The sequence below is a fragment of the Loxodonta africana genome, chromosome 11 (assembly GCF_030014295.1).
Source record: "Loxodonta africana isolate mLoxAfr1 chromosome 11, mLoxAfr1.hap2, whole genome shotgun sequence".
NCBI classification, from domain to species: Eukaryota; Metazoa; Chordata; class Mammalia; order Proboscidea; family Elephantidae; genus Loxodonta; species Loxodonta africana.
The window spans coordinates 85,807,775-85,829,927 of record NC_087352.1 but is presented as its reverse complement, the minus strand read 5'-3'; the positions used below and the strand labels follow the sequence as shown (position 1 = coordinate 85,829,927).

At 40.2% G+C, this 22,153-nt stretch overlaps 1 protein-coding gene across 2 annotated transcripts in view; it reads left to right on the top strand.

The window, feature by feature from the left end:
- LAMA3 (laminin subunit alpha 3) overlaps nt 1-22,153 on the top strand; it is a 126,511-nt gene that overhangs the window by 48,183 nt on the left and 56,175 nt on the right. For both annotated transcript variants that reach the window (XM_064294644.1, XM_010586806.3), the window contains 14 exons: nt 1,346-1,452; nt 6,508-6,558; nt 7,139-7,290; nt 10,384-10,494; nt 10,605-10,716; nt 10,931-11,098; nt 12,403-12,599; nt 14,278-14,394; nt 15,084-15,238; nt 15,566-15,707; nt 17,336-17,438; nt 20,292-20,408; nt 20,494-20,673; nt 21,591-21,733. In XM_064294644.1, the coding sequence (XP_064150714.1) occupies nt 1,346-1,452; nt 6,508-6,558; nt 7,139-7,290; nt 10,384-10,494; nt 10,605-10,716; nt 10,931-11,098; nt 12,403-12,599; nt 14,278-14,394; nt 15,084-15,238; nt 15,566-15,707; nt 17,336-17,438; nt 20,292-20,408; nt 20,494-20,673; nt 21,591-21,733 (1,855 nt within the window). The remainder of the gene's footprint in view (nt 1-1,345; nt 1,453-6,507; nt 6,559-7,138; nt 7,291-10,383; nt 10,495-10,604; nt 10,717-10,930; nt 11,099-12,402; nt 12,600-14,277; nt 14,395-15,083; nt 15,239-15,565; nt 15,708-17,335; nt 17,439-20,291; nt 20,409-20,493; nt 20,674-21,590; nt 21,734-22,153) is intronic.

The following is a 22,153-nucleotide window of genomic DNA, read 5'->3' as shown; positions in this document are numbered from 1 at the left end:
GGTAGCAGCTGTAACTCTCCTCCAAGTTGTTTAAGCCCATTATATGTAGCACTGTCACAATTCATGCAAATTTTAATTACGCAAATAATTCAATAGAAATAATTTCAGTTGAGTTAATGCAATAGAAGATATTAATGAAGTCCCACTTCATGCAGAAATTAAAATTATATGAATCTCACTTTATATTTCTTCCTATGAGGAGATTTGTCTTAAGCAGTATTTTGATTGTGTGATATTGTTAGGAACATAACTCTTGCATAAAATTCAGCCATCCCTGTGTTTCATGTTGGCCAAACCACTTGTCCTGCTGCATCTCCTTCATCTGTCATTCAGTTCAGGGAGGATTCGAAGACCTTGTAGCCTTAGTGCCAAAGAGGAAAAAAACCATCTCGGCCTGCCTTCCACTCTCACCTTTCTCATTCAAGGGGTCAGTATCTTGTATTGAAACACACGTTGTCATTGTTGTTAGGTGCCATTGAGTCAGTCCAATGCATAGCAACCCTATGTACAGTAGAACAAAACACTGCCCAGTCCTGCACCATCCTCACACTATTGTTATGCTTGAGCCCATTGTTGCAGCCACTGTGTCAGTCCATCTCTTGAAGGTCTTCCTCTTTTTCACTGACGCTCTACTTTACCAAGCATGATGTCCCTCTCCAGGGACTGATCCCTCCTGATAGCATGTCCAAAGTATGTGAGATGTAGTCTCACCATCCTTGTTCTAAGGAGCATTCTGACTGTACTTCTTCCAAGTAGATTTGTTTGTTCTTCTGGCAGTCTGTGATATATTCAATATTGTTTGCCAACACCATCAATTCTTCTTCGGTCTTCTTTATTCATGGTCCAGCTTTTGCATGCATATGCAGCGATTGAAAACACCACAGCTTGGGTCAGGTGGACCTTAGTCCTTAAAGTGACATCTTTGCTTTTTAACACCTGAAAGAGATCTTTTACAGCAGATTTTCCCAATGCAATGTGTCATTTGATTTCTTGACTGTTGCTTCCATGGACATGGATTGTAGATCTAAGTAAAATAAAATCCTTGAGAACTTCAGTCTTTTCTCTGTTTATCATATGTTGCTTATTGGTCTAGTTGTGAAAATTTTTGTTTTCTTTATGTTAAGATATGATCCTTACTGAAGGCTGTAGTCTTCGATCTTCATCAGTAAGTGCTTCAAGTCCTTTTCACTTTCAGCAAGCAAGGTTATATCAGACAGACATCCCTGCAAATCTATGTCAGCCTACCTCCCATAGGATTACAGGTACCTAGGTGTTGAGAAAGTTGTGTAGAGTAAATGAAGAGTTATTTGATTGTTGTTTCTTCTCTTTTCTATATCATGTGTAGGTGTGCACCAGGATATTTCGGGAATCCCCAGAAATTTGGAGGTAGCTGCCAGCCATGCAGCTGTAACAACAATGGCCAACTGGGCAGTTGTGACCCCCTGACTGGAGGTAAGATTGACTCACATCTCTGTTAACCTGCATTTATAAAATTAGTGTAAAGTAGCGGGCTAGGAACCCAAGCAAAAATTTTCAGGAAGCATAAGCAATTTCTGCCAACAAATTGTCCCCTTGTTTTGACAACCCTGGGATCCCTAGGTTGTGTTTACAGCCTTGGTGAATAACTCAATTAGGTTTTTTTAAAAAAACTAAATTGGTTTTGAAACTCAACCAGTTATAGCCAGAATAACTTCAGATCCTACCTTTCGATTTGGCTATGATCTCCCTTTGACATTGTAAGGGTATTGTCCCATCAGCTTTCTTTGTGTGCGTATTTGAAGAAGTCAAAGCTTTCTTTCTTTTATAGCAATAAATGATCTGTGGCTTGGTTGGTGTAACTGAGATGGAGTTTACACAACAAGGAAAAGTTGATTATTAGGAGTTAGTGTGGATTCATTAGGAACAAAAAGGAAAAGTATCTTCCTCCTTCTTTGATAGAGATACTAATGTGATTTACTGGGAGAATACCATCAATATACCATATTTTTACACAAATAATCCTCATCTCCTACATTTGCTTGCCAACTGTACCTTCCCCCCACAAAGTATTTACATAAGCACCACTATGCCAATTTTTTTTTACATGTTGCCATAAAAAAAGTTAAAAATTAACATAGCGGGCTTACAAAAATACCTTGCTAGGGGAGGGCCGGGTTGGCAAACAAACACAGAAGGTACGTGTTATTTGCCTAGCCTAGCACTATGATCACATAGCAGCAAACCATTAGATAAACTTTCATATTGTATTTATAGTCAAGATGAGTAACTAAAACCTGGATGTGTAGATTAGATCTGATCAAATGATTGTTCCCAAAGGAATAAGATTTAATTAATTGATATCAGTCTAGAGGGAGGTATCGATCATCCAGGCCACAAGACTTTATCTTTGGCTCTATTTTGCTCAACATTTTTTATTTGGATTGAAATACAGAAAACGTGCCTAGCCAGTTATCAGATGACATAAAGTTGAGAAGGACAGAAAATGCCTGTGTGACACAATTAGGATACAAAAGAGCCTTAACAGTCTAGAATTATGAGCCAATTGTAATCAATAAAATTATGTTAGGGATAAGGGTGCGATCCTATGTTGTTGTTGCTAGGTGCCATTATGTCAGTTCCAACTTATAGCAACCCTGCGTACAGCAGAATGAAACGTCGCCTAGTCCTGCACCATCCTCACAATTATTGCTATGTTTGAGGCCATTGTTGCAGCCACTGTGTTAGTCCATCTTGTTGAGGGTCTTCCTCTCTTTTGCTGACCCTCTACTTTACCAAGCATGATGTCCTTCTCCAGGAACTGATCCCTCCTGATAACATGTCCAAAGTACATAAGACAAGTCTCTCCACCCTCCCGTCTAAAGGAACATTCTGCCTGTACTTCTTCCAAGACAAATTTGTTCATTCTTCTGGCAATCCATGGTATATTCAGTATTCTTCACCAACGCCATAACTCAAAGGCATCAATTCTTCTTCCCTCTTCTTTATTCATTGTCCAGCATTCATATGCATACGAGGCTATTGAAAACACTACTTGGGTCAGCAAACCTTAGTCCTCAAAGTGACAGCTTAGCTTTTCAACACCTTAAAGAGGTCTTTTTCCAGCAATGCATCATTTGTTTTCTTGACTGTTCCTTCCATGGGCACTGATTGTGGATCCAAGGAAAATGAAATCCCTGACAACTTTGGTCTTTTCTCTGTTTACTGTGGTGTTGTTTATTAGTCCAGTTGTGAGGATTTTTGTTTCCTTTATGTTGAGGTTTAATTCATACTGAAGGCTGTAGTCTTTACTCTTCATCAGTAAGTGCTTTAAGTCCTCTTAGCTTTCTGCAAGCAAGGTTGTGTCATCTGCATATCACAGGTTGTTAATGAGTCTTCCTTCAACCCTGATGCCACTTTCTCCTTCATATAGTTCAGATTCTCGGATTATTGGCTCAGCATACAAGTTGAACAAGTGTGGTGAAACTATACAACCCTGACACATACCTTTCCTGATTTTAAATCATGCAGTATCCCCTTGTTCTATTGGAATGACTGCATAGCTGAGTGGAAAACCATCAACCTTAAGTAGGTCAGGAATGAGATGTGGCTTAGTAGCAGGTATGTAAAAAGCCTTAAGGTTTTTTTAAAAAAAACAAAACCCAGTGCCGTCGAGTCAATTCTGACTCGTAGCGACCCTATAAACTGCCCCATAGAGTTTCTAAGGAGCGCCTGGCAGATTCAAACTGCCAACCCTTTGGTTAGCAGCCGTAGCACTTAACCTCTACACCACTTAAGGTTTTAGTCAGCAGTAAATTCAACATGTCTAAAAAGTGTGACATGGGTCCTAAGATGCCTCACACTAGCCTCAGTGTGTTCTAGTCTCTAAAGCCGTGAGGTCTGTCATTCCATGCTACACTGCTTACGTAAGTTCTTATGTAGGGCTTATGTCTTATGGAGACAACAGACAAACTAGTTTTTTCAAAAAGGAAGAGGGTAAGACTGTGAAAGGCCTTGAAACAAGGTTATATGAGGGAAGAGTGAGGGAATCAGGGCAGTGAAAAGAAGACTTGGAAAGCACATATTTGACAGGCTGACGTGTGCTAGAGAAGAGTTAGTCTTATCTTATGTGGCATAGAGGATAGACTTATACCAAGGAGTGGAAGCTAGAGGGAGATATATTTTTATTCATTCTAAAGAAGAACTTTCAAATATTTGAAGCTGTTTAAAGATGAAGACTTTTTAAAAGGAAGTGAGTTCTATTGTCAGTGGAGGTATTGAAGAAAAAGGTTCAACATCACACTCACACTGTTCATGAGGCTAACGCTTCTTCAACGCTCTTTTTCCTATACTCCAGCAACAAAAATAAGCAACCTGAAATGGGGGTGGTAACTGTTTCTTCCAAAAATGGAGAAAATTCTCTCATATGGGACTTGTTTGTTTTTATGAGCTTTTCTTTTTTTCCATTAATAATATACAGATATCTTGTTTGTTAAAACTCAAACCTGTTGGGAACATTAAACTGATAAGTCAATCATTCACCTAAGCCAAGCCCCCCTGTCTTAGTTATCTAGTGCTGCTATAACAGAAATGTCACAAGTGGATGACTTTAACAGAGCGAAATTTATTTTCTCACAGTCTAGTAGGCTGGAAGTGCAAATTCGGGGCATCAGCTCCAGGGCAAGACTTTCTCTCTCTGTCGGCTCTGGAGAAAGGTCCTTCTCATCAATCTTCTGCCTGGACTAGGAGCTTCTCTGAGCAGAAATTCCAGGTCCAACAGATACACTTTGTTCCCAGTGCTGCTTTTTTGGTGGTATGAGCTTGCCCTGTCTCTCTGCTCAATTCTCTCTTTATCTCAAAAGAGATTGGCTCAAGACACAATCCAATATTATTGATTGAGTCCTGCCTCATTAACATAACTGCTGCCTATCCCACCTTGTTAATGTATAAAGGTAGGATTTATAACACATAGGAAAATCACATCAGCTGACAAAATGGTGGACAATCACACAATACTGGGAATCGTGGCCTAGCCAAATTGATACATGTATTTTTGGGGGACACCATTCAATCCATGGCACCCCCATAGACTCTTCAAGGTGCTGTGGGGGATTGTGAGGGAAATAAGACCATGTTTGTGGGCCATAAGACATTTACAGTCTAATTGAGCCAATAAGAGTGATACAACTCTATACTCTTGTAAGGATGAGTAAGAGATAAAAAAGAGAATAAGAGAAACCTATGGTAATATATAATAAACTAAAAGGTACACAAATATGTATAAAGGGAACAGCGATGATCTTGAAGTTGTAGGATCAAGGGTAATGCTTTTATCTTATTTTTCTAATTTCCCCAAATTTTCTATAATTAACTGATTTTTTACAGTTAAAAGTAAATATAGCTTAAAATATACGCATAGACACAAAAATGTGGAATATTACTGGTTGTTGAGAAGAACAAAAGTAAAAGCATCCTTTGGCATGTCTAGGAAAATTTCAAGGAGTGGTCAAGCTTAGAGTGTTGCTGTGATAAAGTTACATTATTTTTTAGAGGGAAATTAAAGAGTATTTCAGTAAAAAAATGAATGGCATGGGAAGAAGTATAGAAGTGAGAAGGATTACATAAAGAATGTCCGTGGATGACTGGTAGGCTTTCCTGACTGTAGCTGAGAACCTCAAAATTCAGTTTATATGTGCGGCTGTTGGCCATTAGTTTCACTAACATTGTGTTAGTAAATCTGTCGCGCTGGTTTGTGATTTATCTGGCTCCATGGGGCTGTTAAACTACAGAGCAGAAGGAATTTTTGTCTTGATACCTTAGGATCTCCTAGACCTGGCACAAGGCTATGGTACACAGTGGATGTCCAAAAGTGCTCTAAGAACATTTGCTGGGTGTTCTTGAATGACACTGGGAGAAACTTGAACAGTTGTATAGGAGGATATCAAAAGAATAGAAGCCTTAATACTATTAAGCCTGTTGCCACTGAGTCAGTTTCAACTCATAGCAACCATTTAGGACAGAGTAAAATGTTGTAATCTTTACAGAAGCAGACTGACACATCTTTCTCCCTCAGAGTGGCTGGTGGGTTTGAACTGCCAACCTTTCGGTTAGCAGCCGAGCACTTAACCACTGTGCCAACCAGGGCTCCTACACTAACTGTTAGGAGTTTTAATTTGATAGGAATGGTATCTGGAAGCCACCATCAAGTTCTAGAGGGAAAGTTTAATCAAAATGATTCCTGAGGAAGATGACTTTTATAGTGATGACCCTTTAGAGAGAAGAAACTGAATACATAATAAGCCAAAATTATCATCAGGAGACCACAAAAGAAATTCCTGCAGCAAGTCTGCTGGGAGGTGAGGCAGGTCCCTGAGCAAAGACATGGGGAAGGGAGGGAAGAGAAGAGTAAGCAATACTGGATAGTTGAGTGACCAAGATTTCCGCAAACCAGCTTTTCTGAAAACCAAGCTACAAGCTAGATGAAGAATAAGTTTAATAACAATGTCTTTTTTGGTTATTTTCTGATTTCAGACTGCATAAACCAAGAACCCAAAGATGGCGGCCCTGGAGAAGAATGTGATGGTAAGAAAAGAAAGCTCCCCTCTCCTTTCCAAGCTGTAGGCTTTAGTTTGATAAGTGAGCCCTGTGATGAGACGTGCAGTTCCCAGGCTGGGATAGCAGTGGTGGGAGGAAGTGAGAGGAGGTGTGTTTATGGGTCATCTGTGGGTCAGTTAGGTTTGAGGTCAAATCTAGCCTCTGTCAACTACTAGATACATGACCTTGGACAAGCAACCTTACTTCTCCAGTCCTCAGTTTTATCATTTGTACAATGGACATAATAGCTATGCCTACCTCATATAGTTATTGGGAAAATACTTGGAAATTTTTTATCACAGTGCCTGGTAAATGGCAAACACTAGATAAAAGCTATTTATTATTATTTTTTCCATATATAAAATAAGCAATGAGTTGCATAGAATCACCATTTCTTCTAGGAATGCTCCCTATCTAGGGATCTCCCCTTTTCAGTTGCTGTAGGATTGTAATTCCTGCCTATGATGATCTTTGTACATATCAACTGGGCTGTACAGCCCTTGTGCTCTCTTTTCATTCTTGTGGCTCCAGCCTGCAGCACATTTGCCTTTGATTGTGGCCCCTACAGATTGTGACAGCTGTGTGATGACACTCCTGAACGACCTGGCCACAATGAGTGATGAGCTCCGTCTGGTCAAGTCTCAGCTACAGGGCATGAGTGCCAGTGCAGGGGCACTGGAGCAAATGAGGCAGTTGGAGACCCAGACCAAGGACCTGAGGGTAAATACCCTGTGGGTCCAGCATAGTGTCTGGCCCAGAGTAGATACTTCAAGAAGAGATGCTGTATGAATGACTACTTCTCTAACAGGAAGGAGGGAGAGGTTGGGCTTTTCTCCTTCTTCTGATCCAAATGCAGATTGGTTTTTGCTGGTAGAAAGTACTAACTAATTTAACACTCTAAGTGAACATTATTTACTGGTTGCTTCTGGGGTAATTTTTCTCTTAGAGCCATTAGCTCAGTATCTTCTACACAGAAGGTTCTCAACAACAGGTTTGTATAGAATTGGCATTAATTTTTCCTTAATATTTGATAGGCTTTTCCAGTGAAAGCATCTGGCCTGGGATTTTCTTTGTTTGAAGGTTTTCGTTTTGTCTTGATTCGTTTTTGTTTTTAAACTAGAAATGCCATTTAAAAAAATAGATCTGGGACTATTTGGCTCACCTGTTTGTTTTCTTTCTCCCTTCAATGATATTTTGTAGTTTGAAATAATTTGTCTAGTTCATCTAAATTGTCAAATGTGTTGTCATAAAATTGTCCATAATATTTCCTTATTATCCTTTTAATTTCTGTAGAACCTGTAGTAATACTCTCTTGTTTAATCCCTGATATTAATAATTTGTGCCTTATCTCTTTTTGTCTTGATAATTCTGGCTAGAGGTTTATCAATTTTATTGACCTTAAAGAACTTTTGGTTTCACCGATTTTCCCCATTGTTTTTCTGTTTTCAGTTATCACTGATTTCTGTTTTTATCCTTATTTTTTCTTCATTCTGCTTACTTTGGTTTTAATTTGCTCTTTGTTTTCTAGTTTCTTAAGATGAAAGCTTACTTTATTGATTCAGAACCTTTACCATTCTCTAATATAAGTATTTAATACCATAAATTTGCCCCTAAGCACTACTTCAGCTGTGTACCACAAACTTTGAAATGTACTGTTTTCATTTTCATTCGATTCAAAATATTTTCTAATTTCCCTTGGGATATGTCTTTGAGCCATGAGACATATCTTTGACCCATGAGATATTTAGAAGTAGGTTGTTTAATTTCCAAATCGAGGATTTCCCAAATATTTTCCTGCTGTTGATTTCTAATTTAGCTCCATTGTTGTCAGAAAACATACTTTGCATGATTTCAGTTCTTTTAAATGGGTTGAGGTTTGTTTTCTATCCCAGGATATGCCCTATCTTGGTGAATATCCCATGTGCACTAGGAAAGAAGGTAGCCAGTAGGGTGTCTTGAGAAGTAAAAGGGACTAAAGTGACCCCAAGTAGCCAGATTCAGGCTCCCTGAGGGAAACAGAGGTTTCTCCACCATGAGTAGAGGCTGCAAAGCCCCCTCTGAAACTGACCACTGCTACCGTTGGGTGGTGACTGTATGAAAACTCAGAAAAGCTAGAGGAAGTAGTCAGAGCCTGGCTCTGTGATATCCTTAACATCACCATAGTGTACAAATCCTGAGCTGCCAATATAAGACCTGGTCCTGAACTGGGCGCAGAGAGTGCTGAGAGAGAAGAAAACCTCTGACTCAGAGTGAGCCTGTGAGCATTTTAGTAGACAAATAACAACAAGAAAGATACTCAACAGAAGCCACAGTCAAGAGATGAGTTACTTCAGACAAAGTGAAAGTGAAGAGGAAAATCTGAAAATTTCTTTGAGGAATAGCATCCAATAGAAGGAATAAGAAATTAGGAAATAAAAAATCCAAAAAAACAAACAAACAAAAGCAGCTCACCAGAAATCAAACAAGAATAGGTAGATAGGAAAATATCCAATTAAAAACGAAGGATATGAAAAAATATACTCAATTGAAGTAAAAGATTTTAGTAGATGAGGTAATCCCTAGACTAGACACAGTGAAAGAGGCTTTGGGAAAGTTTAATAGGTGCTTTTGGGAGGAGGGCTTGATTCTAAACCCATTAGTGGCTGTAGCTGAGCTGAGTAGACACAGTAAAAAAAAAAAAAGTTTCTAGAAAAATTACTCTCTTCCATCCCATCAGGGTAAATTTAGTCCATGGCTTACAGGCTTAATATAGAGGGTAGAGAGAGAAACAGAAAAAAGCCTTTATGTTTTGAGAGTTGAAGAAGTTACTTTGATTTCATCAATTCAGCCTTACACTTCTTCAAAGAAGGGAAAGGAACTAACATTTTTGTACTCCCGCTATGTGCCAGGCTCTGTGCTAAGTGCTTTACTTAAACCTCACAATATCCCTATGAGGAAAATAGTATTATTTTCATTTAAAAGGTGTAGAGAAACTAGATAACCTGTCCAAAACCACACAGCTAGTGTATGGCAGTTCTAAAAGAATTCAAACCAAGACCAAATTCTAAAAGCCATGCTTTACTCGCTATACCGCTAATCCAGGCGTTCTGCTAACATTCCGCATAACGATGAACCCCAGTTTTCCCATAGTAAAGTTAAAATATCTTCTTGCTGTATTGCACACACACTGTGAAAATTTGGTAGGAATCAGTATGAAAAGAGAACTAACTTTTTTTTTTTTTTTTTGGCTTTCCAGAATAAAAATTTATTTTCTCACAGTTCTGGAGGCTGGAAGTCTGAACTCAGGGCTTCTGTCTTCTCATTTGTAGAATGAGGATATTCAATTAAATGAGCTCTGAGTTCCCCTCTAGCTCTAAAGTTCTTAGAATCTAATGGTCCCTTCAGTAAAGGAGCCATGTGCTCTGCTTTCAGCATTATTAGGTTAAATACATCAAAAAAACAAAAACCGAAGCTGTTGCTGTCGAGTCGATTCCAACTCATCGAGACCCTATATAGGTTTTTTAAAAACTGAATTGATTATAGAATCTGGAAATGAATACTTGAGGTAAGTAGTATCACCTCATTTCTCCAAGGTTAGGTCAGTAAAGCATCTCTTCATTTTTTTAATTTGTGACTTTATTTTAGAGCCATATCATGACTTACGTTGGAAAGTAAATTCTTCATGTAGCCTGTTTCAAAAAACCACATTGTTTCTGTAGAACCAGCATTGGTCTTGCTAAATGAATCTTTTGATATCATTACCAGATTGTACAGGGTTGTTAGGACTTCTAATTTCTACTCTAAAGTGAGATTAACTTTGTATTTTATTTTCAGAATCAGTTGCTCAACTACCGTTCTGTCATTTCAAATCATGGATCAAAAATGAATGGCCTGGAAAAAGAACTGAGTAATTTGAATCATGAATTTGACACTCTGCAAGAAAAGGTAATGTGGTAGGTCAATTACCTCAATTTTTTTTTTTTAATTTCAAAACATTTAATATTGTTTTCCTAGTAAACTTAATTTGTTGCTAATCAATTTATTTTTTTATACAGGTTCAAATGAATTCCAGAAAAGCACAAACATTATATAACAACGTTGATCGGACACTCCAAAGTGCAAAAGAGTTAGACACAAAGATTAAAACCATCATCAGGAATGTACACAGTAAGAAGAGCTACTCAGTCCAATTAAATCCTTTTTAGTGCATGGCCTTTGTTGTGCACTGAAAATTTTCTTTTGCAGAGTCCAACATTATGAGAAAGGTCCTGTGTTGAACTAATATGCACCCTCCGTAAAAGCCTCTAACTTTTTTTTTTTTTCCTCAGTAGTCATCTGGAGCCCAGAATTCCTGGTTTAATGAACCCTCAATGTTTTCTAGTTTTCTTGAAGCAGATATCTGGGACAGGTGAAGAAGGAAACAACCTGCCTTCAGGAGATTTTTCCAGGGAGTTGGCAGAAGCAGAACGCATGATGAGGGAAATGCGGAACCGCAACTTTGGAAAGCATCTGAGAGAAGCCGAAACAGAAAAAAAGGAGGCCCAACTCCGTAAGGATTTTCCTGGAATCTTGCGTTCATTCCCTTCTAACTAGATTGAAGTATGATGTACAAAGTAGAATCCCTAGTTACAGAGGAAGACCTCATGGTCTCTGTGTGCATGGCTGCTAAAGTATAGAGTAATATTTTGTGCTCTGGTGCAAGTGGGTAGCTCTGCAGGAGACCAAGAGCCCTTTATCCAAGTTACCAAAAGGCTCCAGAATATAACATCTGACCATCAACCTAAAGGGGGAAAAAAAAGCTTCTCTTAAAAGTTAATTATTGATGCCCCATTTTCCTTTTTAACTACAATTTCATTCTTTCTATCAGCTCTTCCCAGCTTTCTCATTATATCATTTTTTAAATTATGTAATGTACTTTAGATGAAGGTTTACAGAGCAAACTAGCTTCTCATTAAACAATTAGTACATATATTGTTTTGTGACATCGGTTACCAACCCCACAACATGTTAACACTCTCCCTTCTTGACCTTGGGTTCCCCATTACCAGCTTTCCTGTCCCCTCCTGCCTTCTCGTCGTTGTCCTTGGGCTGGTGTGCCCCTTTAGTCTTGTTCGGTTTTATGGGCCTGTTTAACCTTTGACTGAAGGGTGAACCTCAGGAGCGACTGCATTATTGAGCTAAAAGCGTGTCCAGGAGACATTATATCATTTTTTGTAAGCATTAGATTTTTAAATAAAAAATTGGTGTTAGCCCTACTATTTCAAAAAGAAAAAATGAATATACTAGAAATTAGCTGTCTATATTGAATGGTTTTGACTGGGGAAAAATACCTCATTAGCTCAAAACTATGAAAGATATGAACTTGGTGCCTGTTTTTTTTTTTTTTTCAAATACTGGTATTTATTTTCTAGTAAAATGATGTGTTAATGATTAATGTATACATAGGAGGATCAGTTTTCTTTTAGCATTTGTATTATCTAAATTTAATATTAATCTTGTAAGGAGAGAGAATTTAGTAGTGGAAGAAGCATGTTTTTATACTCTGGCAGATCTCATTCAAGTCCCAACCCTGAGCAGTCCTGTAACCGTGGGGAGGTCACCTAATTTCTCTGTGCTGGCATTTCCTTATGTGACCCACGAGGGTGATAATTACTGTTTTCATGGGGCTGTTATGGGTGTTCAGTGATGCAGTACGTGCAAGGAACACACAGGTGCTTGCGTAAACATTCCTTGCCCATTCCCTTACAAGGAAATGCATGAAATTAGTAGGAATTCAGCTCTCCTTCTGCAGTCTGTAAATTAGCTTCAATATATTCATCTCTCAAGTGGAAAACATAAAATGGTATGTTACAGTGCTGACTCGGATAAGAAGCTTGCTAGAAAACCACCAGGTGGAGAACAGTGGACTTGTTAGGAGTATACGGGACTCTATAGATGAATATGAAGCCAAACTCAATGACCTTCGAGGGGCAATACAGGAGGCAACTGCCCAAGCAAAGCAGGCCACTGGCCTCAACCAAGACAATGAGAGAGCTTTGGAAGCCATCAAGGTGAGTTCACAGTTAGAATCCACATGTTTTCATTAATGATAAGAGTGAGGGAAGCAAGCAACTTTATTATGACTAAGCTAGCATTGGTCATAGTCATAGACATACCCTGTTGGTATGTCTGGTTGTTGTTAACTGCTGTTGAGACAGTCCCTGACTCACAGCAACCTCATACATAATGGAAGGAATGCTGCCTCGTCCTGTGCCATCCTTATGATCGGTTGTGGGTTGGACTGTTGTGATCCATAGGATTTCCATTGGCTGATTTTTGGGAATGAATCTCCAGGCCTTTCTTACGAGTGTGTCTTGGTCTGGAAGCTCCGCTGAAACCTGCCAGCATCCTAGCAACTCGCAAGCTGCCTCTTATAGATGGGCCTCTTACAGATTACGACTTCAAACTAATCCAACAGAAACGAGGCACTAAATGCAAAATCAAAGTTGTTTCTATTTCTCAGCTACCAGAAAAGATTCTGGACTTAAACCACAGAGAAAACTGCTTCATCCTCAACCCTGACCGAGAGAGCCTTGGAGGAATAATGTTTCCAACTAGATGAGAAATTAAACAAATTATAATTTACTAACAGTGTATATTATGTGTTTTAAACAACTTATGTGTCAGATGTGTAAACAGCATTATCATCATCACCAGCAAAGTCATTGTAAGCCATTACCTGCTTTATAGGAAGTAAGTTAAAGTACGGGCTGCCTACAGGAGCTTCGATGACAGAATGTAGAGCTGAGATTCTATAGCATGTATTTTTAATGGTGAACATTATATACTAGAACAACAACACAAATGTGAGGGGTTAGGAAATAACAGAAGGAGCCCTGGCAGCACAAACAGTTAAGTACTTGGCTGCTAATCGAGAGGTTGGTAGTTGGAACCCACCCAGTGGGTACAGGGGAGAAAGACCTGGCAATCTGCTCCCATAAAGTTTACAGCCCAGTAAACCCTATGAGGCAGTTCTGCTCTGTCACCTGAGGTCATGATGAATCAACTCGAGAGTACCTAACAACAATAACAGGAGTTGAAAGTAAGACCAAAGTAGAACAACATAGCACTGACCCCAAAAAGGAAGAACTGGGTAAAATAAAATAAAGACGATCTTAGCAGATGCTTATATGCTTAGCTCCCAAAGCCACATTAGGTAATGACACTATGGCGTGGCTTTCTAGAAGACACTGGTTATACCAAGGTAAGGGAGGAGGACCCAGTGTTGTGGGTCATGGAACTTTGGCAGCTTCCTGGCCTGGCATTCTCAGCTCCTATGTCCTCTCTCATTGAGTTACCGCCAGATCCTCACTAGGATTGGCATGGAGAGTGTGCTGATGGTTGGTGCTGGTTTCGTTAGTTAAACTTCCTCGTTCTGTTCCACAAACTAGAGCTAGCACATATATCCACCTCATTGGCCGAGTTGACCCCGAGTGTAGAAACTTCCTCCAACAGTAATGGTGGTTGTCTAGTTGGCATACAGATTAAGAAACTGCAGCGCCACTCCTCCACTGCAGAGACACCAAGTTTCCCATCACGTTACGATTGTCTAGATGATCCTTAAATCAACACGTTCAAGAAAACATCCTGACTCTGAAATTACATATATGCTGTTGTCTGATAAATGTGTCTGTGTCTCCTGATAATATATCGTGCAGGCCAAGTGCATACTCTTTGTATTCTCTCCAGAGACAAGTTAAAGAAATAAAGTCCCTGCAGGGCGATTTCACCAAGTATCTCAGCACTGCAGGTGCTTCCTTGCTGCAAACCAACGTTGTGCTGAAGCTGATGGAGAAAAGCCAGGAGGTAGGGAAGACACTTGATCCCTAGAAATTCTAAACAGTTAAGTTATATTGCAGTGAAACTATGAGATGGGCTGACCTACTTTTTTTTTTCCTAAGTACATTTCTCTTAAGTGGAAGGAAAGATTCCAAAATGCTAGCAGTTGTTCTCGCTTAGGGGAGGAGTGTGAATGAGCTATTTTATTTCTGTCTAGCTGGCTTCCTTAACTTGTCTGCAATAAGCAAATTCTACTTTTATGATAACAAAAAATCGTGATGCTATTGTAAAAATATTAGGCATATCTTTGTTAACAGAAAACAATCTAGGACTAATGAAAGATTTACAAAATGGTTTAGCAGATCAACAGGCATTTTGAAATTATCATTTGTAATAGTAATTTCTTAACCAGAAAAAAAAGTGCTTTGGTTTAGTACAACTTTAATGGTAATAGTGTGTTTCTACAAAACTTACCAAAGGTGTATGTACAATCAAGAAAATGTTCCAAATGCCTCTAAGATTTGAGGGAACATTTTCAATGTCACTATCAGAAAGCAACCAAGGATTAATAGGTTGGGTAAATGGGCTTAGAAAATATAATTTCTCTTTCATGTCTCCTGGAAATATGTCATCTATGACAAAGTTCAAGAAAATGGTGTACATAGTCTTTGCTTAAATTTATATTGTCTTGTTTTACTTGGAAAAAAAAAAAACAGGACTATGAAAAATTAGCTGCCACCTTAAATGGAGCAAGACAAGAACTAAGTGACAAAGTGACAGAACTTTCCAGATCTACCAGCAAAGAATCCCTGGTAGTGGAGGCAGAGAAGCACGCTCAGTCTTTACAGGAGCTGGCGAAGCAGCTGGAAGAGTGAGTAGATGACCACGTGGGTGTGCTGTTTGTGCGTGGCATTGTCCTGAGCCATGTGTAAAACCCCTCCGCTTTGCTAGCTGGGTCTCCAGAGCAGGGTGGAGAGATGGGAGAGCAAGGCTAACCCCAGCTATGAGAACCAGGACACAGGTCAGGATGAGACCAGCAGGAAGAAGGCTCATTCCTAGCCTCATCCATTGGTGCAGGCAGAGCTGCTAAGTCTACCACCTTGGGTCTTGATTGTCCAGAAGAAGCAAGAAGGCTCAGGTGGCCCGGGCTGTAGGCAGGGGAAGGCTGCTGGAGGACTTAACTCATACAATCTTCCAGGATCAAGAGAAACGCCAGTGGGGATGGGCTAGTGCGCAGGGCGGTCGATGCTGCTACCGCCTATGAGAACATCATCAACGCCATCAAAGCAGCTGAAGACGCAGCCAGCAAGGCCAGGAGTGCATCAGAGTCTGCTCTCCAGGTGGGCACTTGGCGTTTCTGGAAGATGGCACATTTTCTTATGTTCTTGGATCGTGCACTGAGAAATATAAAAACGCGTTTTTTGGGTCAGAATTTGTTGTATAGAATAGATTTGCACGTGCTCTAGATGTGGGTCTTCTCTGCATTTACCTGACTGTTTTGATACATGCTGTTGTTGTTGGTTGCCATCTAGTCAATTTCAACTCATGGTGATGTCCTGTGTGTCAGAGTAGAACTGCTCCATAGAGTTTTCAAGGCTGTGACCTTTTGGAAGCCGATTGCAAGGTCCTGTTCTCCAAGGTGCCTCTGGGTGGGTTCGAACCACCACCTTTTTTGGCTAGTAGTCGAGCACTTAACTGTTTGTACCACCCAGGGACTCTTTTTGATATATGTAGCACAATTTAAAAAACTATTTTGTGAAACCAGATAGAAGTAACGCTGATTATCAATATTAAACCAAAATAAATATATTCTGTTTCTACCAGGTATGCTTTTATACCGTGACTAAGTATTAATATTTACCAAAAAAGATAAATTTTTGTAAGTAATTTGATAAATGTTTTGTCCAATTTGGTCTTGTCTACCTGGGCATGTCTGTGGAGTCCTTTGGGATCTTACATGTACCTTGTGCTATTCCTATATCTGAATAAAGAGAACAAAAACATTAGCTATCAAAGAGTTGAGAGGCAGACCTTCTTGGAAGATTGAAGAATTTTATCTTCCAAATCTTAAATGCCTGAAGCCAACTAAGTTCTCTTCTCATTATGGTAGGGGATATCTTTTACAAGTGAACAACTGAGACAGGGTAAAAGGGGATGGATTTGAGTCATATAAGGTAGAGTATAAGTTGATGGAAACCCTGGTGGCGTAGTGGTTAAGCGCTACGGCTGCTAACCAAAGGGTCGGCAGTTCACATCTACCAGGTGCTCCTTGGAAACTCTATGGGGCAGTTCTACTCAGTCCTGTAGGGTTGCTATGAGTCAGAATCAACTCCACGGCACTGGGTTTGGTTTTTTGGGATTTTTTTTGGTTATAAGTTAGGCAGTTATTATGTGGCATCAAGTCGGTTCTGACTCATAGCGACCCTATAAGACAGAGTAGAACTGTCCCATAGGATTTCCAAGGAGTGGCTGGTGGACTTGAACTGCCGACCTTTTGGTTAGCAGCCTGAGCTCTTAACCACTTCGTCACCAGGGCAGTAGGCTAGACTTAGTGGCTGCAGGAGTTGTGAAGCTCCAGCTGAGCATGGACCAGGCAGTCTCCTTTTCTGGATGCTCTGAAGAAGGATGGATTGGTGGCTGCTTGTCTGGCCTGAACATGGGCCTGGCCAGGGGCCAGAAATCAGTGACCTTAAATAAGGAAATACTGAAAAAATGAAAATATAGCTAGAAGGTATCACATAATTTGTCAGCATTAGTCACCGGAGTTGGGGCCGCCTCTTCAAGCCAAATCTGTGTGCCTAGAGATCTAACTGTATCTTGGGGAACAGCCTTCTTCTAACCTCACTCTTCCCCTAAACCTCATCTTTTAAAGATTAAAGATAAGGGCTTTAGGGTAGGATGAAAAATATTACTGCATATTTCCTAAGGTATTCCATGTGTTTAAGGCTGATAAATACTTTGCTTTCAGACAGTGGTAAAGGAAGATCTTCCAGGAAAAGCCAAAATCCTGAATTCCAACAGTGGTAAACTATTAAATGAAGCCACGATAACAGAGAACAAGCTACGGCAAGGTATGGGTTGGGGGTGGGGGAGCAGAAATAGTCAAGGGCCTGAAAATGACCTAAGGAGCAAAGAGGGGCAGGCCCAGAAGCAAATACTCTTTTTCATCCCAATGTTAAAACAGATGGATACCTTTTCTTTTTTTTAATTGTACTTTAGATGAAGGTTTACGAGCAAACAAGTTTCTCATTAAGCAATTAATACCCACATTGTTTTGTGACATTGGTTACCAACCCCACATGTTAACACTCTCCCCCTTTTCATCCTTGGGTTCCCCATTACCACTTTCTTGTCCCCTCCTGCCTTCTTGTCCTTGCCCCTGGGCTGGTGTGCCCTTTAGTCTCATTTTGTTTTATGGGCCTGTCTAATCTCTGACTGAAGGCTGAACCTCAGGAGTGTCCGGGGGCCATATCTCGGGGTTTCTCCAGTCTCTGTCAGGCCAGTAAGTCTGGTCGTGTGTGTGTGTGTGTGTGTGTGTGTGTGTTAGAATTTTGTTTTACATTTTTCTCCAGCTCTCTCCAGGAACCCTCTATTGTGATCCCTTTCAGGGCAGTTGGTGGTAGTAACCGGGCACCATCTAGTTGTACTTGACTCAGTCTACTGGCGGCTGTGGTAGTTGTGGTCCATTAGTCCTTTGGACTAATCTTTAGATGGGTACTTTTTGAAACCATGTTTTATTTTATAGATTTGATATTTACACTTAATATTCTAAATATCCCCCATTCAACGTTTACTAAACTAGCTAGAGTCTTATATGTTTAAATAAATCTTTAGGGTGATAGGTCTGCTTTGACTTGGCCTTGTGGGGCTGTTTAAATTTAGTCCACATGTGACCATGGCATTGGAAACCCGCACAGCATGGGCTATGTGCAGGGCTGTTTTCTTATTTAAGGCCAAGATCTTAGTTTCAGGCCATTTGAGCAACTACTTGAAACTTTCCTAAGTCCCAAAATCTTGTCAACTAAAAGTACCAAAAATCTCTATCACCATGAAGCTTGAGAATTTGTTTAAGCATTAATTTTATCTTTGGACATTTTTTATTTTATTATCTATATTTTTTATATCTATATATAGGAGCCTGGTGACTCAGTGGTTAAGAGCTAACCAAAAGGTGGACAGTTCGAATCCACCAGCCACTTCTTGGAAACCCTGTGGATCAGTTGTTATGAGAATCAATTCCATGGCAATGGGTTTGGGTTCCCCCCACCCCGCCATATACATACATGCATATATATATATTTTTAATTAAACTGTCTCAAAAAGAACTGAGCCCTTATCCCTGACTCACCAAATTCCTGTGCTATAAAAATGCTGTCTCTTGGCTTCTCTTGTCCCCCGTGGTCATCCTAGCAGGCATCCGAACACATCTGAGGCTCACCCTTTTAGTCCTGTAACGGTGATTAGATGCTTTTCATCAGTAAATTTCCTTTTTTGAATTTTGAAAAATTAGGAACAGGAAAAATAAAATACAAAATAATGTATATTTCAAGAATTAAGATTTTCTGGTATGACGTTTGCTTTCCACAAAATTTGAGCTTTAGAGGTGAGGATCAGTGTTTTAACTCGGGTTAGGATGCTATATATACCAGCTGCTCACACCGCAACCAGCTGCTGTTGAGTCGGCTCTGACTCATAGCAATCCCATGTGTATCAGAGTAGAACTGAGCACCATAGGGTTTTTAGTGGCTGATTTTTCAGAAGTAGACTGGCAGGCCTTTCTTCCAAGGTGCCTCTGGGTAGACGCCAACCTCCAAACTTTTGATTAGCAGCCGGGCGCGTTAACCATTTGCCCCACCTAGAAACAGGGTTAGGATGCTAACTATGTTGTTACTTAAACCACAGTTTAAGTCATAATTTAAATCATATGTCATCAATATGGGCTTAAAGCATTCACTGTCATTTTTCACAACCAGAAGGTGGCAATATTATCACCTAAGAGTGCCTGCTAGCTCCTTTCCTTTTATCAAATGTCAATGAATGTGTCCGCTTGGAAATGAACAGAAACAAACAATGCCTACTTGGTGTATTTACTTGGATGAGGCTCTCTCTTGTACTCTCCCTCAAGAGGCATCCTTTCAGCATTATTTATTTATTTGTTCATTCATTAATTCAGACATTCAGTCATCCAAGAAATATGTACTAATATTAAGCCCTACTAGTGCCTGGGGGTGCAGTGGTTAAGAGCTACAGCTGCTAACCAAAAGGTCAGCAGTTTGAATCCACCAGCTGTTCCTTGGAAACCCTATGGAGCAGTTCTACTCTGTCCTGTAGGGTTGCTATGAGTCAGAACCAACTCATCGGCATCTAACGGCAATATCAATGCCAGACAGGAGCCCTAGTGGCACAATGGTTAAGCACTCAGCTGCTAATCAAAAGGTCAGCAGTTCAAACCCACCAGCCACCCTGAGGGAGAAAAGACCTGATGATCTGCTCCAGTAAAGATTGCAGCCTAGGAAACTCTATGGGGCAGTTCTACTCTGTCACCTGGGGTCTCTATGAGGCGGAATCGACTATGTGCTGGAACACTGCAGGGAACAAGACAAACACACCCCCTTCCTTCACTCAGCAGAGTCTTTGGACTCAGCAGAGTAGAAGTTAAGCCTCCTCTAAGTTATTTTGCCTCTCCCTTTCTTTGTGTGTATTTCCAAGGAGCCTGATACCGCACGGATGTAGTGGTCTCCCAGCTTCTGTGCAGGAGGGCCCTGGGGATGTGGGTCTGGACACACCATGGTGGGCATCTCTGGGATGACCACTAAGATGCAAGTCTGTTCAGTGCTATGCAGACTCTGGCTATTTCAGGGGCCGCAGATAGCAATGGAGGATCAATAGCCATAGAGTAACTACATCTTCATGCTTTATTTTAGAAGTCAGTCCTGCTCTCAACAACCTAAAGGAAACCCTGCAAGTTGTGACTGGTCAGAAAGGGCAGATAGAGACCAACCTCTCTACTCTTCGTGACGATCTTCACGGGATACAGAGAGGTCAGCATCTCCCTAACCCCTTGCACTTGACTTCTGTTGTTGAGGATCTTAGATATGTACACTTCCCTTTTTGTGTGTGCAACAGATGACATCAGTGGTATGATCAACAGTGCCAAGAACATGGTCCGAAATGCCAACGACATCACAAATGATGTTCTGGATGGACTCAGCCCCATTCAGACTGATGTAGAAAGAATTAAGGATACTTATGGGAGCATACAGAGTGAATACTTCAACAAGGTGCTGACTGATGCAGATAACTCAGGTATCAGGCATTCTTGGGCCAGAATGCATTATCCATTTATTTTATCAATTGTTGTGGGCTTTTTGTCCATCTTAGTTCTTCCTGGATTGCTGGTGGCGTAGTGGTTAAGAGCTATGGCTGCTAACTAAAAGGTTAGCAGTTCAAATCCACCAGCTCCTCCTTGGAAACGCTCTGGGGCAGTTCTACTCTGTCCTATAAGTTTGCTATGAGTCGAAATCAACTCTGCAGCAACAGGTTTGTTTTTTTTGGTTTTAGTTCTTTCCTGGTAAAGTTTGATCACAGAAATTAAGACATTAGAAATTAGCTTCACATAATAAATTCAAAGTGGTATTCTATTAGTTAAATTAGACCAGGTAGGATGTCTTTTTTAATCTACTGACAATGCTATTGATTTTCCCCCTTATAAATCAGTTCCCATCGAGTTAATTTTGACTCATGGTGACCCATGTGAGTCAGAGTATAACTGTGCTCCATAGGGTTTTTAATGGCTGATTTTTTAGAAGTAGGTCACCAAGACTTTCTTTGAAGGTACCTCTGGGTGGACTTGAACCTGCAACCTTTTAGTTAGCAGCTGAGCGTGTTAACAGTTTGCACCACCCAGGGATGCCTTACCCCTTAAAGAGTGGAAGTATAGGTCCCTGAATCATGAAGTATTGAATTACGATTGATATTAAGTATCAGAAACAAAGTTTTGCTTTTTTTCTTTCTGATAGTGGTTAAGAAAAAGGTTTTGATACCTAGCATGCAGAATACAATCCATAATACGTTTAGAAAGGATATTATCTGATTCAGATCCATCCTGTCCAGCAACTGTGGCTCAAACATACCACTTAACAACACCTGTTAGTGAGAACATCTATATTTAACCTTTTCTCAACTCACAGTTACAGATTTCTGTTTTCTAATCTCACCAACAGTAACACAATTAACCAACAAACTGCCCAACCTTTTGAGCAAGATTGAAAGTATCAACCAACAGCTGTTGCCACTGGGAAACATCTCTGACAATGTGGACCGCATCCGAGAGCTAATTCAGCAGGCCAGAGATGCTGCAAATAAGGTGGGTGTCTCCCTGTATGGCCTGTTGTCAAGACTAGTTCTCTGATAAGTTACCACATTTAATGAGAAAGGAAGGCAGTTATTGACTCAAGAATCAGTTGTCTTTCTTGCCCTAATTCTTTGGTTGCTTGAAATATGAAAGATGATTTCCTCCTATCAACCTGGATAGGTACACATCACTTTAATCCCCTAAATTACCTGGTATGTCAGGGACCTGGAGTGATTTCTTCCCCACTGAGTTTTCACAAGCAGGAAGAAGGATTTTGATCCAGGCCCCAGTTAATAAATTGTTATTGCAAGTTCAAGTGAGGGTTTTGTGAGCAGGATGTGATAATATGATATTACACAAGAGCTACTTTCTTATTGTAACTCGAAGGTTGTAGAATCTACCTTTATTGAGAATGGAGGAGTGGTTCCTGCC